General features: G+C 42.3%; 1 protein-coding gene across 4 annotated transcripts in view; it reads left to right on the forward strand.

Annotated features, from left to right (window-relative positions):
- Positions 1-256: 256 nt before the first annotated feature.
- The window catches only part of KDM2B (lysine demethylase 2B), a 126,434-nt gene continuing 105,580 nt past the window's right edge, over positions 257-21,110 (forward strand). Inside the window, exons 1-4 of one of the 4 annotated variants that reach the window (XM_075110731.1) lie at positions 257-324; positions 7,381-7,525; positions 10,858-10,936; positions 18,247-18,293. In XM_075110731.1, coding sequence (XP_074966832.1) covers positions 304-324; positions 7,381-7,525; positions 10,858-10,936; positions 18,247-18,293 — 292 coding nt within the window. In that variant the 5' untranslated portion in view covers positions 257-303. Of the gene's footprint in view, positions 325-6,115; positions 6,220-7,380; positions 7,526-10,857; positions 10,937-18,246; positions 18,294-21,110 lie in introns of those variants that run through there. The other 3 variants (XM_075110733.1, XM_075110732.1, XM_075110734.1) reach the window with 3 other exon arrangements.

Below are 21,110 nucleotides of genomic sequence, written 5' to 3' on the forward strand. Positions count from 1 at the left end.
AGGATCTAAACCAGTTTGAGCGCCCACCCTCGCTTCCACAAGGTGCACCCTGATGCACCTATCACACCGTTAAGGTTTTCATAACCATTTTATATGCCCAGAGCTCCTGATAAACTTGTTTTTTAGCAGCAAGGAGTTGACGAAGTTGATTAAGCAGAACGTTTCAACAGATACATGCACCAGCAATGAAAGATTTTTTATTACCACGTTCATACAAAAACTTTAAACCATACTTTTTCCGTGTTTTACAGAGGGGAAGATGAGGCATACGGCAGAACACCATAGCAAATACATGGTGCAGTTATGAAGATGATTTCTGAAAAGGTGAGACTTAACACAGTGCTTGTGCCATGTCAAACTTGTGGGTCTGGGTAATTCAGGGATGTGTAAGAAATAAACCTCTTGCTATCAATTTCTAGTAAGAAAAATACGATTGTCCAGTATTGTTAAAAGGATACTTCAAACTATTTACAGGCACATGGATGGTCACATACAAGCTGACTCACTGCAATGCCGGTCCCATTAAAAATCAAAAGCATTGGTGATTTTCTACTGCATTTTCCACCTTATCTACAAGTAGAAAAAAAATGCATCACAGTGTCTTAAACGTTTTTGCTTTGTTCTTCTCTTCACACCTTTCTCTGGTTTGCAAGGTCGAGGTCGTTCATTTACTTATGAATAGTAAAGGTGATGACAATCTATACCAACACAGGTCACTTACTGCTTTTCATTTACATGGCATTCTTTTAAAAAAGACACAGTTGAAGCATCCAAGAAAAAAAACTCTTAACGATTTGAAGTCTTCAGAGGCATTCCCTGAAACTGCCCTTTCTTACCATGTAGATTTGATCTCTTTCCCTTCTCAGGAAATAATCCATCTTCTTGTAATAACGTTTGGTTAGATTTTTATCTACAGCGGCATTAAAACACCTCTGTAGAAGAATGAGCTTGACTTAGTCTTTCCATAAGCCTTTGCTGTTGCGTAAATGACTCCATGGAGTGTTTGCCACCTTCTCTTTTATGGGTGACAGTACTACTGTATAAGATCTGTTTGAGCAAAAGTCCAGCATAAATTAGCATTAGGGAATTCTACTCAGTGTTCTTTAATCCTTTAAAAATAAAAAAAACCCTGGAAGACCTCATCACGGCATTTTCTGTCTTCCACTGATGCCTTAGGCCAAGCCTAGCACCACATTGCAAAGGAATGAGTAACCACCATATTGTGATTTCATTACCACATTTTACTTGGGAGAAATGGTAACCATCACAAAACAGTCATGTAAAATTTCCTCCACATCTCAAGCCAACAAGCCTCTGTCATGCAGTTTTTGTGGAATCATACATTTAACAATATTTTGCATTGCTGCTCATAAGCTATGAAAAATGCTTATGTACATGTACTTAAGATTGATTGTTCACTATTTCTTCTCGTTTATGTGCAAAATTACAGTCGCCCTGTAACATCATGGGTGAGTACTACTGCACAAATAGTACCTACGTCTTGACCTGTTCCCTAAAATCAGATTTCTTAAAAAAAAAAAAACCAAAACAAACAAACAAAAAAAACACAAAAACCCTGCAAGAGACATACAGCTGAGAGGACTTCCAATGTCTTTCTAAATAATTGTATTCAAATAGACTCTTTGAGCTCACTCTTTCTCTATTCTTCTGTCCATCACTCCTATTCCTGTTTATTGGGAAGGGCTTTGAAAGATGTAACAATGTTGCACGCTGATGTTGAGTTCATATTTCATTCCAAATCAGTAAAATCTCATCTCATCACATCCCATCCACTTTTCCAAACCCATGTGTAATTTTAAGCTTCCAAGCCCCAGCATTGCAGCTTTGAAATAAGCATCATCTCCTTTCCTATCAGAAACAAAAAACCGGTTTGTCAAACAGGAAAACATAAATCAAGGACCAAGCCTCTTCTGCAGCTAAAACATTAGGACTGTAGCAGTGCACACTTTTTCCTCTTTACGTTCCATTTTACAGCTCCCTTCTGAGGTACAAACTAAACAGGATAAATTCTTTTCTTTCCAACTCTAATTACTCATTATTACACACCTCTGTACTGGCACTCTAGAGTTTGCTGAAACAAAAAGAGTCAGTCATGCTTAATTAACTCTTAGAAATGCTTCAGGGAGTTGTTCTGAAATCATGCTGGAGCTCAGAGATGTGGTTTGATGTTACCTCTGATCAGTGCAATTGCAGAAGGCCACCAAAAGGGTGTAGTCCTGCACTCTTCCTTCATCTCACCCCACTCTCCATCCTGTAGGCTACACCCACCAGAGCTTCAGTGAACTGACCTAGTGAAAAAAATACATTTTATTTTTCCTGATGGTTGAGTTTTCTGCTGGATCAGGTCACCGAACTGACTTACCCTGTGGCCGCATGAACACTAGACCTAATGCAGGAGAAATGAGGGACATAAGATGTGAGAGAAAGGGAACTGGCTCTTTCAGCAGCAGGCTGTTATTACCCTTAATTAGAGGTAATGCCAGCCCATTCTCTGGATCATTTATGCATGAACACAATCGGAGCAGGTGGCAGAAGTCCAAGTTTCTTTCCAGAAAGCCCTGAAAAATCTGCACACTGTCACAAGGATACTCATAATTTTTTTTTCTGCTAAAAATGTACTTCTGTATTTTCTGTAGGAGGACTGAAAAAGAATAGGTTTGCCGAGTACCGGCTGATTAATGCGAAACTGTACTGAGCGTGCAAAGGTGCTACCCTCTGCATAGCAGTTTCTCTTAAACATATTTCTAGCTTCACATGCAAATCATCGCTTCCATTTGTTCCTGTTATTGTACCAAAACCAAATCAGGTTACCACAAAATGGAAATTATGTTAGACCTGCATTAAAAACAACACATTAGAAGTAGCAGTTGCAAAAGGCAAATAAAGATTTGTCAGCAGTCCCAAGCAGCGAGGAGGTTAAGGTGAGCATCTCCGCAAATCTCATCTGAAGTAAAGCTTAAAGTTTAGTTGGTAGAATTTCTGCAGAGGAAAGATTTTGATTCATCATGTCTAGAAAAAACGTATAATTGTTTTTAGCTTCCTTCATAGAACAATGAAATGGTTAAATATCTAGTCTTCCATCTTAACCCAAGTTAATGCATAGAACAGTTGGTCTTACGTGATGAAAGATATTTTTTAAAATGCTTAAAAGACTATTTTGGTCCATTCTGTCCAACAGGAAATAACTATGTATGAAAGCTCAGTAGGGGTGAAATGAACCCATGTCTTCACAGAGCCTTCCCAAGCACAGCACTACACTTTTTATTTTAGCATGAGCAGTACAAGTTTAATTAAATGACAGTTCCTAGTTTCAAGCTAACAAGGTCAGGATCCAGCACATTGTCCTGATTAGATCTTAAATAATTTAAGTTACATTAACATCCAACAAAAGTTCTTTTTGGTTTTGTGTTGGGTTTTTTTTAATACAGTTCAGACTAGTCCTTCCTCAGTAATCACCCCTCCCTTTCACAGTATTAATACATGAAGTGTTTTTAACCTGTATTTTTACCTGTGAAGAAAGCCAGCCTTGTGGCAGCCCTGGACCGTCCCATGCCAAGTGCTGCCTGGTCAGGCCCAGCTCTGGGTGCTGCTGGAAACCTGCAGTGTGACCTGCTGGGAGAGGAGACAAGCCCTGCCCCTCACCTGCCAGCACTTAACCTGTGTCCTGAAGCACACGGGTTTAATATTGCTTCTAACTGGTTTTATCCCATCTAATGCAGCTGTTGATATTCTCATACACATCCTACTACACCCACCGCTTTTTTTTTTTTCAGTTCTTTTAAGTTTGAGATGGGATTTTTGTTATTAAGACACAGATTACAGTATTATTTCAATGGTAGAACTGTAGTTCAGTAAGAATCATTTCTGTCTTAAAACAAGGTTAAAAACATGTTTCCTATTTTTGGAGATCTATAGATTAAAACTGTGATATCTCTGAAACATATTGACTTCCCTACTTCAATAACATGCTCTGACATTTCTAGGTGTATGTGATTAATACAGCCTTTGGTGGGTTTGCTTCATACACCCAGAGTCTCAGACTGGGCATGTCAAAAAAATTTTTTTTTCAGAAAAAGGAGTTGTTTTTCTTTTATGTCTCTGTTCTGTCTTTTTTGGTGGCATTTTGTAGAATGGATGGATTATGTGTTTTTTGTCTGATGATTCTCCAGTAACATCCATTTATCTTGTACAAGTACCCCAGCTTCAATCCTACAGATGTGCACATGCATTTAATTTTAAGATTGAGTAATCTTGGCCGAAAGGTCAGCATATGCATACATCTTCTCAGGATTATGGATTAATAATGCGCTTGCTATAATGGAAATCTGGAATCCACACGTCAATATATAGCCTATACAACACTTCTAGACGATAATAAAGTTCAATCATCTGCAAACAGGGAGATGTTAGAGAAAGATTACATGATTTTTCAAGATTCTGCAAACAGTTACTGGCAGATGCAGGAGAAGCTTACTGCCTCAGATCCTAAGTTAGAACGCTATCCTCTCTTGCCTTTATCCACATGCCACAATTCACTAAAATATGGATCTTTCCCAAGAGATGACCGGTGAGGCCTGCTGAGCTGCATTTTAATGTGTTTTATATTTTGCATAATATTTAATATGTTTCATATAGTAAGTATCTAGAGCGTGCTTTGTTCAGTATGCAAAGGGTAACTGGATGCTATGTGAATATGTTTCTGCTGGTAGAAGCAGACAGGAATAGTAAAGAGAAATGCCCTATTTTAAGAAAAGTTTCCGTTCCCATTTAACCGATCTGAGAATTAAAGCCATGGAGAGACAGTCAGAGATTTACGTTCTGCGATCTGTACTGGTTCGATCTGAGCACTCCCAATTTTTGCTGGCCCAAGAGAGGCAACAGTGAACAAGTACCATACCGAACGCATCTATTCTCAACATCCGCCTCAAAAAATTGCAAAAAGCAAACCAGAGGAGCCTGTCAAAGCCCCAGACCCTGGCTTTGATGTTCCTTTTCTTGGGGGGGGAGGGAGGCTGTCGAGGGGAGGTAAAGGAGTCACACTTTGGAACCTGGAGGCTGTTCAAACCCTGCACTCTGACCCTGCTGTTGCAATCAGATGCTCCCAATATTTGCTCAGCATCAATTTAGAGTTGGTGTTCTAGAAACGAGACCCTCAGATAGCGTGGGTTCCTAAGGCTTTCTCTACACTTAAGATTTTTTGTATCAGCAGCTACTTTCTGTAATTTTCACTTACTTTTTCATGCGATTTCTAACTACCTGTTGTACACGCGTATTGCAAAGGCATTATTGCTTTCTTTAAGACCGAAAAATGAATTGTAGCTATTAGAACCCGTTCTCAGGAGCGCGGGCGCGGACTTGAAGCACCACACGCACCAGTTCGCTCTCGCCCGGGCCACCTCGCCCAGCTACGCGCCACACGTGTCCCAGAGCAAGCCGGCGCTGCCGAGCGCCCGTCGGACAGAGCGCTTAACCAGAACGCCCCGATTAACGGCAGCACCGCGGGCTGTAAGACCATTGTCCGGCCTTTGCTACGGAGTCCTCCAAAACTACGCCCGGGTTTAAAACGCGGGGCCGGACAGCCGGCGCTCAGCCTAACCCCCCGCCTAAGCAGCGCGACTCGACTCTCAGGGCTCGACCCGCTCAGGGTGGGGGGGGATGGACGGGACCCACGCGGGGACGGTCGGCGCCGCTGCGGTGACACCCCCCCCCCCTTCCCCGTCCCTCCCCTCCGCGGGGCGCCGCGCTGCCCCGCCGCCGCTCAGCGCCTGCGTGCCGCGCCCGCCGCCCACTCGTGACCCAGCACCGGCGCGGCGGGGCGGGCGGGCGGACAGCCCAGCGCCGGTACCGCGCCGCTGCCGCCGGACACCGGCCCCCCCGCGCCCCCCCGGCCGTGTTTACGTTCCGGGCACAGCGACGCCTGCGCCCCCGCTCCGCACGCAGTGCCTGGAAATGGTTCCTTAGGACTTTGCAAAACGCGTCGCCGCCGCCCCCCTCCCCTTCCCTCCTCCTTCTCTTCCCCCCCCCCCCCCAAAAAAAAAAAGTGCTGGTGCAAAATTGCAAAACTTTAGAGAGACCTGGATGGCTTTTCTTTTTCCTCCTCCCCATTTGGGCCAAAAATGCAGGACAGGAACTGTTGACAATTAAGTGATGAAACTCTCCAAAAAAATGGAGGCAGAGAAAGACTCTGGAAGAAGATTGGTGTGTAGCTGGCTTCTGTCTATTTCCTATTTGTGCCTTTTAATTGATTTTGCTTAATTGTTTGCAAAGGGAGAAATGCATGTACAATGTAGGCGGCAGGGCGACGTAGTTTGCAAGAGCGCAGCTTAGCCACTGGGGAAGGGGGTGGAATTTAACCGAGGGGAAGGAGAGGGTGGGACGATAATTTTTTTTTTTTTTTCTCCTCCTGGGGGTAAGGGTTTGTGCTGATCCACCGCGCGTGAGCCCAGGGCCGGCTGCCGGGGGGGCGGTTTGCAGGGAGAGCTCTGCCGGGAGCGGGGCAGAGCCGCCGGAGGCAGCTGGTGCATGGGTCTCCCCCCCCGTCCCGCCCCGCACCGGGGGACCTACCTCCGTGCGGGGCCCCGCCGCCACCAGCCCCGCTCCGCGCCCGCCGCAACTTCCCCGGGGGAGCGGCACCGGCCTCCGCCGGGTCTACGTGTGTCGTGTGTCCCCGTCCCGTCCCCCCCCCCCGCATTTAACCCGTTCCTGCCCCTCTCCCGCGGGCCCCCCTCGCGTTCGGTGCCGGAGGGGGCGGCGTGGGGGGGCTGCGCATCCATCGCGGCGTTACATAAAGCGATCTGTTTTTTAAATCGCGGCTTCCGGTGTGACTATGGAAACACTCGGCTTATGTAAATACCGAAACCTGGATGCTGTGCATCAGATTAAGCGATTCGCGCCCCCCCCCCCTTCCCCGGGGAATTATCTTGTATTCACGTGCAAAAAAAAATAACATAATAAAAATGATCCGGTTGCTATCGAGCGTTGGCCGCCGTCCGCGGGTTTTTGCGGGATTGCAAAGCGCGTCGGTGCTGTAGCTTGTGAATTTTCGGCGAGTTGCGCCTGTCTCCTGCTCGCCTTCAAACGCCAGCTTCGGCACAGCAGCCCAAGTTTTAGCTCTGCAGCCAAACACCTGTTATTCTTGTCTAGTTCCGTGTCACGGGATGGAAAAGGTTGTGCATGCGGCCGTGTTGTGGCTTGCTTGGGTTCAGGTTGTGTGCGGTTTCTGTCTTGCCATCTTAATTATTCCCCCCCGGGATCTGTTTATCACCTCTTTCTGCGCGACCCACGCGCTTTCCTCCCCACCGACCCCCATCTGATTTATTTTTTCCGGACAACGTGGGTTTGTTTTGTTTTGTTTTCTAGCGATCTATTGGCAGAAGGCGATACGATGAGAACGAGGACCTCTCGGACGTGGAGGAAATTGTCAGCATCAGGAGTTTCAATTTGGAAGAGAAATTAAAGAGTAAAATGTATCATGGGGATTTCGTGCATGCCATGGACGGGAAAGGTAACTGCCCGGGGCGGGGGGCGGCTGCCCGGCCGGGCCCCCCCTCCCCGCCGCCGCCTCCACGTGTAGCTCCGCGCCCGGGTTCGTATTTCGCGCCCGCGTCCCCCGTCCCGGCGTCGTCACCGGATCCCCGGGCCGGGGGGGAGGGGGAGGAAGGCAGGGGGGCGGCTGCTGCACCGCGGCCCTGCAGCCCGCACGGTCCCCGGGTCCCCCGGTGCCCCCCGCACCCGCACCCGGAGGGCGGCTTTTGCCCCGACACGGTGCTCGGGAGGCGACGTGGTGAGAAATGGCAGCGCCTTGCGCTCCCCCCTGCCGCCACCTCCGTCGTGCTCTGCTGCCGTGACCCCAGCGCAGCTCCGAGGTGTTCAGGAATTGGGTCCTGGCACGGGAGAGGCAGAAACCCCAGCCCCCACTTAGCCGGAGGGGATTCCTGCTCCCCCGCCGCCCCTGCTCAATCCAGGACCCCTCTTTGCAAAAGGATGCAATTGATGAGCCTGTTCGCCAGGGTCGGAGACTTTAAACTCAGTAACTTCTCTGTGTTTATACCATACATTAAATTACAACCTTGCCCTCCCCGTAGTTACGTGGTTTGCTTAGGTGACTTGAATTCCGAAGATGTAAGCAAAGGCAGAGAGCCCAGCTCTGCAGCGGGGTTGCCTGGCAGGAAGGAAGACGGGAGAGGGCTGAGGGCTGCCCGGGACTCAGCCGGGCCGGGGCGGGGGGTTGCAAGTCACCTTTATTTACTGCAGCATTGTTGAAACGGATCCTGAATCCCAGATGGCTATCACCAAAACCCGGCCTCACTGAGGACTCCCTGTCTAAGCCGGCTTTCACAGGAAAGAGGAGTTTTGGCTCTAATCCTCCTGAAATGGCTATAACTATGGAGGCACTAATCTAGTTTCGAAAATTTCCTTTTCTCCCCTAGGCTTAGTTTTGCATGAGCATTTTAAGCTCCTTTTAGAAAAGTTAATGTGGTGGAGAAATTAAATACCTATCTTATTTAGGAAGGTGTTTGTTTAGGAGATAAGCTCAACCCTGACCCCTCTTCCTCCAAACAAAACACAAACACCTATTTTTTAGCTGGAAAATGTTAATTAATTTTCCGGAAAATGATTGCATTCTACCCTCATCTTCCAAATACTCCAGTGGTTGCCATTGCTACGTGCTAACTATAGTACAATCCACAGCCTCGCTAGCTCAGCAGCTCCAAAATCTTTGGGTAGCTTTCTCCTTTCTAGGGAACTTGAAAATAAATGAGTGTCTTTTGTTATTTTGTTGTGGTCTGTGTCTGCTTTGTTCGACCCCACAAGGGATTTAAATGCTTTGTTGGGGCATTAGGAAGAAGGGGTCTGCCTTCTTATTTGCTCTGGTTTTATTTTTACTATTGGTTTGTTTTTTTCTATACATCCAAGAGTTTAATTGAATCTAGGCAAAACAATGACAGCGGTTAGTAAGAATAAAAAAGTCAGTTTATATGAACACATGGGCTTGGTTGAGTGATATATTTATTTATTTTAAATTTCCCATGTTCCTGTTTTTATATTTAATAATAGCTCTCCTTTGACACACCCCCCCGCCACCCCACCCCCCGGAATGTGGGTTGGAGGTTTTCTTCGAGGTGCTGCAAGGCAGTGGTGTGATTTTTGGCTTGAATGCAGTTTGTCATAGCTCCTTGTTCTCTAGGCTGCCAGGCTGTATATCTGCCTCTGCTTCTCCCACCGATATTATTCTTCTCGTTTGTGGACTTTCTGTCTTGGATAAGAGTGTCCTTGAAAGAATATCTGTGATTTATGTATTTGCTTCCCTAAAGCCAAGACAGTTTCAATGGGAATGCCTATGAGAAATGAAGATTTCTCTAGTACAGAAATATTTATTTGGTAACCTTAGTTAACTGGAGTATTCATTACACTTATTTTGAGACTAGTAGCAATAAAGTTTATGTAATTTTAATGTTTCTGTAAATGGGTAATTACCGTGCTCTGATTTCATAACTTCAGGCAGGAATTTTATATCCCTCCTTGTCGTAATTACTAACTGGATACAGCAGGGAAAAAGTTGTAAAAATAGAGGGTAATACATCTGTAGGCATGGGAGCTCAGCCTCTGCTTCCCCTATTTCTTTCAGAATGGTGTTTTTATAGCAGAGAAACATCACTGATACAAGCTCGAGTCTGAGGTTCTCGTGCTCTCCTGGGAAGCATGTACATTGCTGACTGGATCTGGGAGAAGTCAAACTGTTTGTGTGTACCCAGATATAATACATAAAGTGTGTAGATTTGGCAGCATGTAGTGTATTTTGTAGTGCTGAAGAATCAAACAATGTTTTCCAGTTTAAGGCAGCGTATGGATGCTATGTGAGGGTCATTTTCTTTCCTGTAAGAAAGGGGCAATAGCAGAACCACAAGAACAGTACATGGCCATTTTAGGAATTCCTCTTCTCTCTGTGGCAGAATGCTCCAAATGGAGCATGGGGGTTTGTAGGCATGGCTCACCCAAATTGCTGCCTTGTCACTTTCTCTCTAATCCCCAAATCGCTCTATTGTATCAGACCGTTGCATAAAGAAATCCCCAGGAAAGGCCAGTTCTGTGTAATCCTCACAGTGAAGCAACAAGGTGATACTGGTTAGCGTTAAAATAATAAACTTATGTTTAATTTTCAGTTTGCTTGTGTGTTATACTGTGACTCCCACACAAAAACTATTCATTTCTCACCATCTTCTTAAGTGCCAGGAGCCGGCTAAGATTTCTGTCTATCAGCTCCTGCAGTTATGTTTCTCTTTAATATATATATATAAAGTACTCTGTTGGAAGTAACAGTAACCCTTACATAAAGAGAGAATTTTGTGTTCACAGAATCAGGGCTTTCTGCCATAATCAGCTAATGCTTGCAAGAAAATATCTTTTTTCCTAAGTAGTAACGTATAGCTTAAAACATACAAGGTATAAACTTAAACATACAGTTTCAACTACTCATTTGCCCAAAAGTAGTAGGCTGATTTGCAGTAATTTCATTAGGATTATCTTTTAGCTGTTAATATGGTATTTCATTACAGCCTGGGTGTTTCAACCCAGACCTTAATTGAGAAACTCTGACTGGATTCTATTTTACGTGCATCAGTGAACAGGAAAAATAGAGAGCAGCTGGGAGAGCATTGTCTGTCATTTGGTTTCCGGTTTGGACCTAAAATATGCGTTCTCTTTATATTTTTCTCCAAGTGATAGTGGAGTTCTTTGGTGAGAAAAGGGAAGCGGGGAGCATTTTGAGAAATGTAATGTGAGGTGCTAATGCTGTTGTAATTGATTTTGGATTTTCTTTATTCATTATTTAAACAGATTTTACTTTTGAGTATGTGCAAAGAGAAGCTCTCAGAGTTCCCCTTATCTTCAGAAATAAGGATGGACTGGGAATTAAGTAAGTTACAACCAAATCTTGATGATTAATAAATGCTTTTATAAAATAACCATTATGCTTTCCATGTGGTATTTCTTTTGATGATCTCAAAATATATCGCAATTAGTAAGACTGTCAGCACCCTTGAGAAGAGGAATGATTATTTTCCTCTTATAAACAAGCAGATAATGAGGTCTATAAAAGTTAAGTGCATACAGCATGGTACTATACAATCAGAAATAAGTCAGTCATGAAAGTTAGAAATAAAATTCAAAGGCTCTTGCATCATGCTGTCATGGCAGAAGAACCTCCCTGTGATTTTTCACTTCCCAGTTGTTTTCTACGTTACAGGTGGAATGTCTAATGATGCCTGTCGTTTTCCATTATAATTGTGTCTCTGCAGAATGTTATAGCTTGGTAAATATTTAATAATGTCTAGTTAAAATGTGGTATTATTAGAGTCTTTCTGAGGTTGCAATTTGTTAATATCCAGTCAAAAAGGATTTGGTACTTTAATAAGAGAATCCTGCAAGTTTCATTGTAAAAGTGACAGTGTCTAAGAGAGAAATATTAAAATTATATATTTTATCAGCCACATAATCTATAGTTTAGATAAATGTTCTGAGATGCTTTTGGAAATTAGGACTGTGTAACTGATTATATCCGAAAGACAGAAAATTAATTTTCTGAAAGTGTAATTACTTTGCTCAGTTTCAACTGGATCACCTCAAAGTTTAGGGAACTGAGGAGTCCCAATTATTTAATTAAAAAGAATCAAGCCCCCCCAATATAACCTTAAGGAGAGAAAGAGAAGTACTGTTTGGGGTATTTGGCAAGCATATGTCTTTTCACCATAAGAGCAAATAGGAGCTGTTGTGATGCTTCTCATGATGTAGTAAAATAGTTTTATATGTTGAACTCTGAACAAGAAGCGCTTAATAGGTACTCAGTAGTAATTACAGTAACGTGTATTTTCTTGTACCGTTATGTTGTACTGGGATTTTTTTTCTCTGGTTATTAAGCCCAGCTATTTCTCTACTTAGTCCTGGATGCACAGTCTAGTTTCTTATTAAAAAAAATAATGCAAACACCAAGATACCATCCTTTTATTTGTTTTTGCAAAGCCTTTCCTAGATTGTAACCTAATTTTCTGACAAAAACATGCACGTCTTCTATAATGGTTTAGAAGACAGGTAGAAAACCTAGCTATTAAGTGAGAAAGGCTGGTCACTACTTACAGGTTCCAAACAGTTCTATGCTCCTCTTTGGTGTTGTAGAAAAATAACCTAATTTTTCTGTTGTACTATTTGAGAGAAGGTATGGTCATGTGGAAAGCATTGAGCCTTAATGTTTGTGCAGAAGCGGGATACAAAGGCATCTGTTTTGATATTCCTGAAGTCTACAACCTTCCATGTAACCTTCATATGAAAACCTGAGAAGCAGAGAAAAGTCTTCCACATTCATAGCTCAATTATGCTGCACCTGCAGAAGCCACTTGCTTAATCTTAGCTTATATATTACACGACTATACTATCGTATTTCCTGGTGAATAATTTTTGGTTTACCTTCTCAGCTGAGCTTCATTAATGTAAAGTTCTATTTGTTCTACATTCACTCATGACAGTGTTGGCCAACCTAGGTCCTAGAGAGCCAGTGACATCTCCATTGAGTGCTTTTCCGAATGTATATTTACACTGTATGTGTATATGTAACCATCACCTGAAGCTGAATCATTCTTGCTTCAGCACAAGCTTTATTGTCTACAGGAAATTCCTGCTCCCTTAAGGGTTGTGCTCTCCACTCTACTCACCCAACTTGGCATCCCAGTTCCTTGCTTCCTCTCAGCCTCCAAATACAGGAGCTTTCCTTCCTAGAATGATTTTTCCTGCTGCATTAGAGCCTCTGTTTTTCTGATCTTTCTTTTGGCTTCTCTGCTCATCTTGGCAGGGAGGATTTTTTTTGTTGAAGGTTGTTGCTACTTTTTTGTGCAGTTTATTTCTTCAAGAGTTGCTTCTCTTGGAGGAGTCAACCGAAGGACACATCTATCGTGGAAAATGGTGGAAAATCATCTGAGACAACTGCTCTCTCTACAAGCATTGGTCTTAAACTGCTGCTTCTAAAGGGCAAGTGATAAAAAGCTTCAAGAATTTTTTCTGGAAGAAGCCATCCGCTTTTCTGTGAAACTGGGGAGTGTTTAGGAGCCAGAGATACCACTGCACTTTCCTAGCAGCCAGAACTTCCTCCTGTGTATGAGAAAGGTCACAAATTCTCCGTGGTACCAGAAGAAAACTGGGGCAATGTTTCAGCTCCTACTGTGCCAAGGGCACCTGTTCAGCAAGTGCTCCATCAGCGAAGTGCGGAAGTGAGAGCTCATCCCGCAGACACAAATATTACTGGGCTTCAGATCCTCAGCTGCAAATGGCGGAGCATTATCAGAGATGAGTAACGAGTACCCCAGCCTGGGACCAGTGTTGGCTATGGCTGCCTGTACCAGACAGTGGTCCCTCCAGAACTCAGGCTGCCTGACCTGCTGTAGTTGTTGCACAGGATCCTTCACAAAGATACCTTGTTTCTTGGTGTCTGTAACTGCAAGATGTAATATCTGTTTCTTCTTGTAGCTCATTTTTCAGGATTCTGTAATGAGGCAATTTCACCATAGACATTTCAACACTCGCATCTCGGCTCACACATCATCATTGGCTTCCCTATTGTTCCTGTGCCTGAAGTCTGGAGAGCTGCCACCTGGCACTCCCCTCCACTTTTGGTTAGCTGTGTGCTTTCACTGATGCCTCCTGGTGTGATACTGCCTTTGGAGAGAGTTGTCTTTGGTCTTTCTTGATTCAGGGGTTCAGAGACTCCTCAAGCTAACGGCATCATGTAAAGGGTAATCTGAGTTCTTGTGCCATATGTTTTTCTTCAAGACATGTTGTTTTTAGATGCATTTGCAGTCAACCTTCCTATTCCTCTTCCTTCCTGGAAGCCACCAGTAACTTTTGTTATGACTTTGAAGGAGGGAGGGCTTTGGCCATGTACCCCTTCTGTGGTTACACACCATGTGTACAGACAGGCCAGGTTTTAGATGTACTTCTGTGTTTTGCTGAGGAAAAAAAAAAAAGACCTGGCCTCAAATGCTGATGTGTATGTTACACATACACAGCATGAATCCATGTAGAGATGACCACGCCTCAAGGACCACCACTGAAAATCAGGTACCTTTCTTTGTAAGCATTATCAAAGCAGTCAAACAAATAGCAGTTTTGGAACATGCATTGCAAGTGAAGAAGTAGCAGGACTGGATGCTGCATGCCTTCATTTTTAGTTGGAGTTGTGTGGCTCTGGCAGTTAGGATAATTCATCTTTTGAATTCTGAACTTGATTGCAAAGAAGTGGAAGAGGAGTAAATGGTAATCCACAGCAAGGGTTTGGGAGTCACTTACCTGACTCTGTCACACACTAGTGCTTTGGATAGTGAAGGAGAATTATGTTTCAGTTTGCTGTGATGAGCTTAAAATAGTCTCAGCAGCCAGGCTTGACTAGCCAGCTTTTCAGTTTCATAATGACTGCTGGTATCATTCTAAAACTGTTCTGACATCTTTCCTCCTTTCTAGGGCTGTTTCCCTTTTCCCTTTTGTGAACCATCCACACATCATGTGCGACTTCTCCCTCTAGCTGGAATTCACTGTCAGAGAAGAGAGTAAAAATACTGATGCTTTTTTCCTTTTGAGGGTAGTTTTGATTAATTAGTATTCTGACAAAAGTAAGAGTACATTTTATCTGATATGTGAGCTTTGGATGGTTCCTGCATGGAATCAGTTCAATTCTCCATTTCACAGTTAGCTGGGTGAATTGTTTTTATATTTCTACTCTCTGCTGAATCATTGAATACTGACTGCTCTAGGGGATTAAAATACTGGAGTTTGTAGATCAGTAATCTCTTATAGGACATTCAACATTCTAATATTTTTTTATTTAAATGAGCAAGACTTATTAGTTTGAAATTATGTTGTAAAGGAATTGTACACACTTGGGCATAAATGTCACTAGAGTGAGAGAAGGTTGGAAAAACGATTTAGATGTATTTTAGATGGCAGAAGTGAAATGCATGAGCAAACTTTCCTATTTGGCACTCTGCAGGATAACATGATTTAATTTTATTTACATTTCCACTTCTTATGTGTATTTATCAAAAGTGGCTGGCTTGCAATATATGAGTTTTGTGGATGTGTAGATACATAAACACTCTGTGCATTGTATTCCAGCAAGATCAATGTGGTATTGACACCTGCCTAACTGATCTGAAACGTTGAGAGCCTTTAGTCTCATCATCCTGACATTTACTGCTTGAAATTATGAGAGTCATAGTCCACTGTCTTCCATCACTAGAGCGAGACTGGACAGTTTGCCTTTGGTTCTGAGTCATTTGCTGATGAAACTCAGGAACCTTACATTCCACTTCAGGCTCTGGAGGAAATTACGCTTTACTGTGTCTTTTCTACTACTCCTCTTGTCCAGAGGAGGTGGTGTGTATCACAATATGGTAGATTAGGTGATGTGCATATATGTAGGATAAAATATATTATATATGATGATTTTTAGACTTATGGCATTTTGAATAACTGATGATACGTGCTTCCACGTCTGTTTCCTGCTAAGCAGTCAGCTTGCACGTCTGTGCCTGGCAGATGTACAAAGCGTAGCTGAACAGTTTGGTTACTGTGCTTGGAGGTACTCCGAAATGGCAAGGAATGAGATGAATGAGGAAAAATTATTATAATGAAACTTTGAAAATTGCTTTCCTCTGTATTCCCGACTATCGTGAGCTGTTACTTGCATGGCTAGAAGCAAGAAGGTCCACCTGTGATCTCTTAGCAGAAGAGGGGCTGTTTTTCTTGGAGGGTTGTTTGTCTGTTTCCAGGATTGTAACTTGGAGAGAGAACTCTGTTTGGAGGGATGTTGTCTGTCTCTTTTATCTGAACAGCGGTCATCTTGCACTGTATTGTGGTTAATCAGATATTTATGCTAGCCATCCTCATTAGGACTTCATCTTTGAACATTTACTAAAATGCAGGTTTGCATTTCTTTTCTGTTTGAGGCAACATGATTTGTATATAACAGAATGCTGAAAATCTCAGACGCAGTGCATCATATTTTGGTGTTATGTCACCCAGCTATACTATTCTTCACCTATTTTTAATGATATATGAAATCTTTGGAAGCATTCATAGTGTTTTTACCCAAGATGCATTTGCTTGAAAATTGCATTACATGAGGGAAAAAAAAATCTCTGTTCAGTTCTTGCATTGTTGGTATTCTGGATTTACATGCAGAAAAACACATGAACCAACACTTACTGATTAGTTTAGGACTGGTGACATTCAAGAAAACATTTTTTTTTGGCCATCATAGTGCTGTAGCAAACCAGCTCTGACTGTGTAAGAGTGAGTGTGGCAGTTATGCTGGGTGGGTTTGGAGATGAAGAAGTACAGTCGTCTATGGTCTCAGCAGCCAGCAGAATGGGTTTGAATTAAAGCTGGACCTCCCAAGGCAACCCAACTACAAAATGGCTTCTTGTACTTGAAACCTGCTGTGCTCAAGCCTGAAATTCTTCCCTTGGTGTACTCTTTCTCTAATGTATCATACATCCTCAGATTGCAGAGAAAAAAACAACCCAAGGGTATGCCAGGTGTGCTCTCTGAAGAGCTAAACATGCAATTTTATTGTTAGGGAGCATTGTATTCTTCCATTTTGGGTAATTTTGATTGTCCGCTGCTGCTGAAGCTCTCGGAAAGACTGGATTTGCTTGTATTCATCAGGGTAAAGGTTATTATCTATCTTGGTTGTTGATTTTTATTTTGATTTATACAAATGTTAAAAAGATGGCCCATCTAATTGTTCTGCGTGTCTGACATAAAATACAGGCAAGCTGTGGCATTTGAAGATAATCCTTGCATGTCCTTGTCACCCACAAATAGTTCCTCCTTCCCCTACTTCTGACTTCCTAGTGCTTGGAAAAAAAGATGAGCTCTGAATGAACCCTGAAGGTCAGTAGATTCAGGCTGTTTCATTCCGGCGAGGGAGTGAATTCCAAAGCTGTGGGGCCCTCGCAACTAAATGCAAAGATGTGAGGGTTGGCGGAGAACTAACAAAAGATATTGTCCAGCCTCCACATCCCACCAGAGGACAGTGATAAGGGTAAAAGAAAGTGGACAAAGAGAATTTGGCAAATAGTTCTCAAGATATATGCATGAGAGTAAATGCATTTTTTAACTTTACCTTTCAGTGTTTTCTTAGTAGTAAAAGCTATTGCTCTAAAAGTTTGCCTATGGGCTGGATCATTCTGATTTCGAACTGAATTATGTCAAAAGTCCTTTATGACCAGAAGCAAGTTGTTTATCTTCAGCCCAGGGCAGTACAAGTTGGACACAGCAAGCACCTAGCTGGCAGGTCCCACGGGGCTGTTTGTCATTACAATTCCTTAGTCAGTTTTTGTGTGATGTGAAGTGTAACATACTGTCATTAAGGTGAAGTCACTACTGTTTTTGTTTTCTTTTTCCATCCAGTCTATGTGTTGCAGAATTTTAGTCCCTCCTGACATGTAAAACTCACACACTTGATGTACTAGGCTATTGTCTAATTACATTAAACCCTAAAACATTGTATGTGTTAGAAGTGATCATATAAATACATCAACATCGGTGAACCAATTATGCTACCATTTAATTTAGCTCTGAATTAGCCCAAATTGAATTGAACAAGAATTTCCCTGCCTACCAAACACAGCCAGGTTGTCTTCTGACAGACAAGGAGGTTTGGAATAGTCATTCAAATAAGGGGCTTTAATTAATTATTTTTTACATTTTATTTCCAAGCAGTGAATCCAACCTACAATTGTGTGACTTTGAACAAATTGGTTTACTGATCTATGCCTCAGTTTGTATCCACCGGCAAGTGAGGTAATGCTAACCTCGGGGAATGTACATGAGGCACCGCCAGTTGCAAAGCACTGAGAGTTGCTTAGCATGAATGAGCTATAAAGGTTTAGGATTTTGCTGAAATCACCCCCAGCCCCTTCCCTTCCCTCCACTCCACTACTGCTAGAGAAGACACCTCTTCTCCTCTTTCATTATGAGAATCTTACGCTTGCCAGTGCAAGATGTTATGTATGTCATTAAAACTTGCGCTGTCCTTTCTTCATAGTGGCCTTGCTCGATTCCACCTACTGCATTATGGTCAAAGAGCACTATACATTTATTTCTCTTTTATTGTGGTAACATAAGTGTACCCATACTTATCTTGATGGTATTTAACGTTGCTTTCTTTGTTAATTACAGAATGCCTGACCCGGATTTCACTGTCAGAGATGTGAAGCTATTAGTGGGTAAGTTATTTTGAATGCACTGGATTAACCCTATACAGAACAGAATTGCTTTGAAATACTTGTCCAGTTGTGTTTGTAGACATTTGTGATAACTCTCAGAATCTTGGAGGAGGCATGGAGAAGCAATTTGTGGATTAAAAAGGCTGGGAGAACCCTAATTAGTAGTTGTGCTGACCGGACTCTGATCTCATGCTGGATAATTGGCCGTTTGAAAGACAGTGAATGCTTTTGCTCTTAACAGGTGTCCTACATACAGTTTTGTGATCCTGGAAAGCGGCGGCTCTATTGATCAAGTTCCTTTTTTTTCTTTTTTTTATCTGTTGTAGAGCATCTGTTTGTAAAAGGTATGATTGGAGCCGTATCACCTTTTGCCTGTGCTCTCCCCACAGCCTTTATCAGTGTCAGGCCAGGTCAGTGCTTTGAGGAAAGGTTGCTAAGAGAGACTGAGCACAAAGCTTTGCAAACTGCCTGTCTGTCTGATAAGACACAAACCAGAGAAGTGGTGACCGTAATGATCAAATGTTTCCTGGCAATTTTTACAAAAGAAATTCTTTTAACTCTAAGAAAAGCTACATTTTGAATAGGAGATTATGCTGTATGTTTCTTTGAAATCTGCTTTTACTGAAGATGGATGTGTTATTTACTGTTTATCTGAAATTGTTACTGAACAGTGATACTGCACTCTCTGAAGTCATCACTGTGGAGCTAGCTGAGTTTTGGATGTGTTAGCTGCAATCCTTCACTGAGATGATTAACGGCATTCTTGCTGTTTTGAATTTACTGGCTTTGTTTACCTGTGTTATGGCAGGATTTATCTTTTAAATTAGCCCAATCGCTGCATTCTGAAAGATGAATTTTTAAAAATTACACTTGAGTTTAATAAAAACAAAAGAGAGGAACTTTTGCCTCATTTCTGTTCAGTTGGGGTTATCTGTGAGAGGGGGGTTATCTCTGATAACCTTCCTTCACAAACAAAACTTGGCAATGTTGCTTAATTTATGACCATTTATAAGTTTGGGGGGAAAAAAAGCCCCAAACCTCCTTGGCAGAAGATGTTAGAAGAGTGTGGAGAGTGCTGTTTGGTAGCATTTCTGTTGGTCAATCTGCAGTTAAATTAGGAAATAATATGAGGGTATTTGGAAGCCCTATGTTTTATGGGTTTCCTAAATACCTGCATGTGCACATTTGGAGGTATGGAATACCTCTTTTTCCTGTGGAGGAGCCTCATGCATAAACCTTGTAATTATCTGGACCCTGTTTGCAATTTTCTGTGAATTTCTTCCATAGGTGATAAACTGCCATTTCGGTCTCTGAAACTGCTGAAGTTGAGGGTCTGACTTTGAGATGTTTTGGAACAACATGGTGTTGCATAACAACATTGTTTTTCCTGTGTAACAGTCAAAGTGTGGGAGTTGCATTTCCTCAAGATTGATGTCCCTTGAAGTATTAGGGGGTGGAGATTCCTGTGTACATGGCCAGCAAAGTGGGAGGATATTTATAAATAAAATTAGATTTATAAAACAATGGAGCAGAAATAACAACCGTAATTAACTTTGAGATTCACTTTAATGTAAAAGTGTGCCATTTCGCACAGCTGGTTCAGCAATCCGTGTATCTGCTCTTGGCCACAGACCACATGTCATGGGTCTTTTTTTATTGTGTTTGGACAAACTCTCTTTGGAGTCATTGTACTGAGCGTGTAATTTGGTCAAGAACATTGTCACCTACTGTCTTTTTTTAATACGGTTGATGACTTCTGGCATCGCAGGTGGAAACTTTGATTCAAAAGATCTACAACATTTGGGAAATAGACTGTAAGTTATACCTGAAAAGTCATGGTTCTTATGGCAAATCGTTTCTGTTGCTGTGGAATTTGTGCTGTCCGTAACAGCCACATTGACGCATGGGGGCAATTCCTGTCCCCGTGCCAAAACTCTAAATTATCTACTGATGACTTCAGGAAGCTGGTGAGCAATTTTCATGTTGCATATCATTGCTGACAGTTTTTTTCTAGTTTTAGCTTAATATATATGTTACAGTCACAATCTAATGTTTAAATAAAGCAGATGAAAGATCTTGTTTTATTTATATCTCCTGTGATTGTCCCTGCATTTTTTCAGCAGACTCCTCAGATCTTGCCTGAACCTCTAGGTATCTGCATTTATGAAGCACAGTGTTTTCAATACTTATTCAATGCCTTGCTGAACCTGGGAGGGGAATGATGTTTCGCGAATGTGAAATGAAATCATCATAAGTCTCTGCATCTGAATGTGTGTGGGAGTCAATAGAGAAAGAACATAGCTTGAAAAATGTTGTGTTCTGTGTAAACTTGTTGGTTTTTTAAGTGCTTGTCATTATAGTATGCTGGTGCGGTTTAAACCTGTCATTTGTTCTCTTTTCTTCTTCGAATCAGGGGAAATACGTTTGTTATGAAACATTTTAAAGAGATGGTGCTGGGTTTTTCCAAAGCATGTAAATTCCATAGGAAGTTACGGAGCCTTTGGTCTTAAATTATTCTGAAATCTTATTTTCTATTTCTAGTGTGATTGTTGTAGCATCTCCTTATTTGGGTACCTATAAGTCACAAGGAAATAACAACAATTGGTAGCCTAGCTTTTTTGATTTGCCTTCAAAAAACTCCAGTCTGTGGCAATAATAAGGAGAGAAAAAAAAAGTTGTGTTTTTTGATCATTGTTTGTGGTTACTTGGGCTTAGGTGTCTATTTGTTTTAATGTTTCACCAGACTTCTGAAGCAACATTGCTGTTGGATTTTTTTTGTTGGATTGTGATTCACACAATCTTGTTGGATTCTTTTGT

This window comes from Phalacrocorax aristotelis, chromosome 15, assembly GCF_949628215.1.
Source record: "Phalacrocorax aristotelis chromosome 15, bGulAri2.1, whole genome shotgun sequence".
Lineage (NCBI taxonomy): Eukaryota > Metazoa > Chordata > Aves > Suliformes > Phalacrocoracidae > Phalacrocorax > Phalacrocorax aristotelis.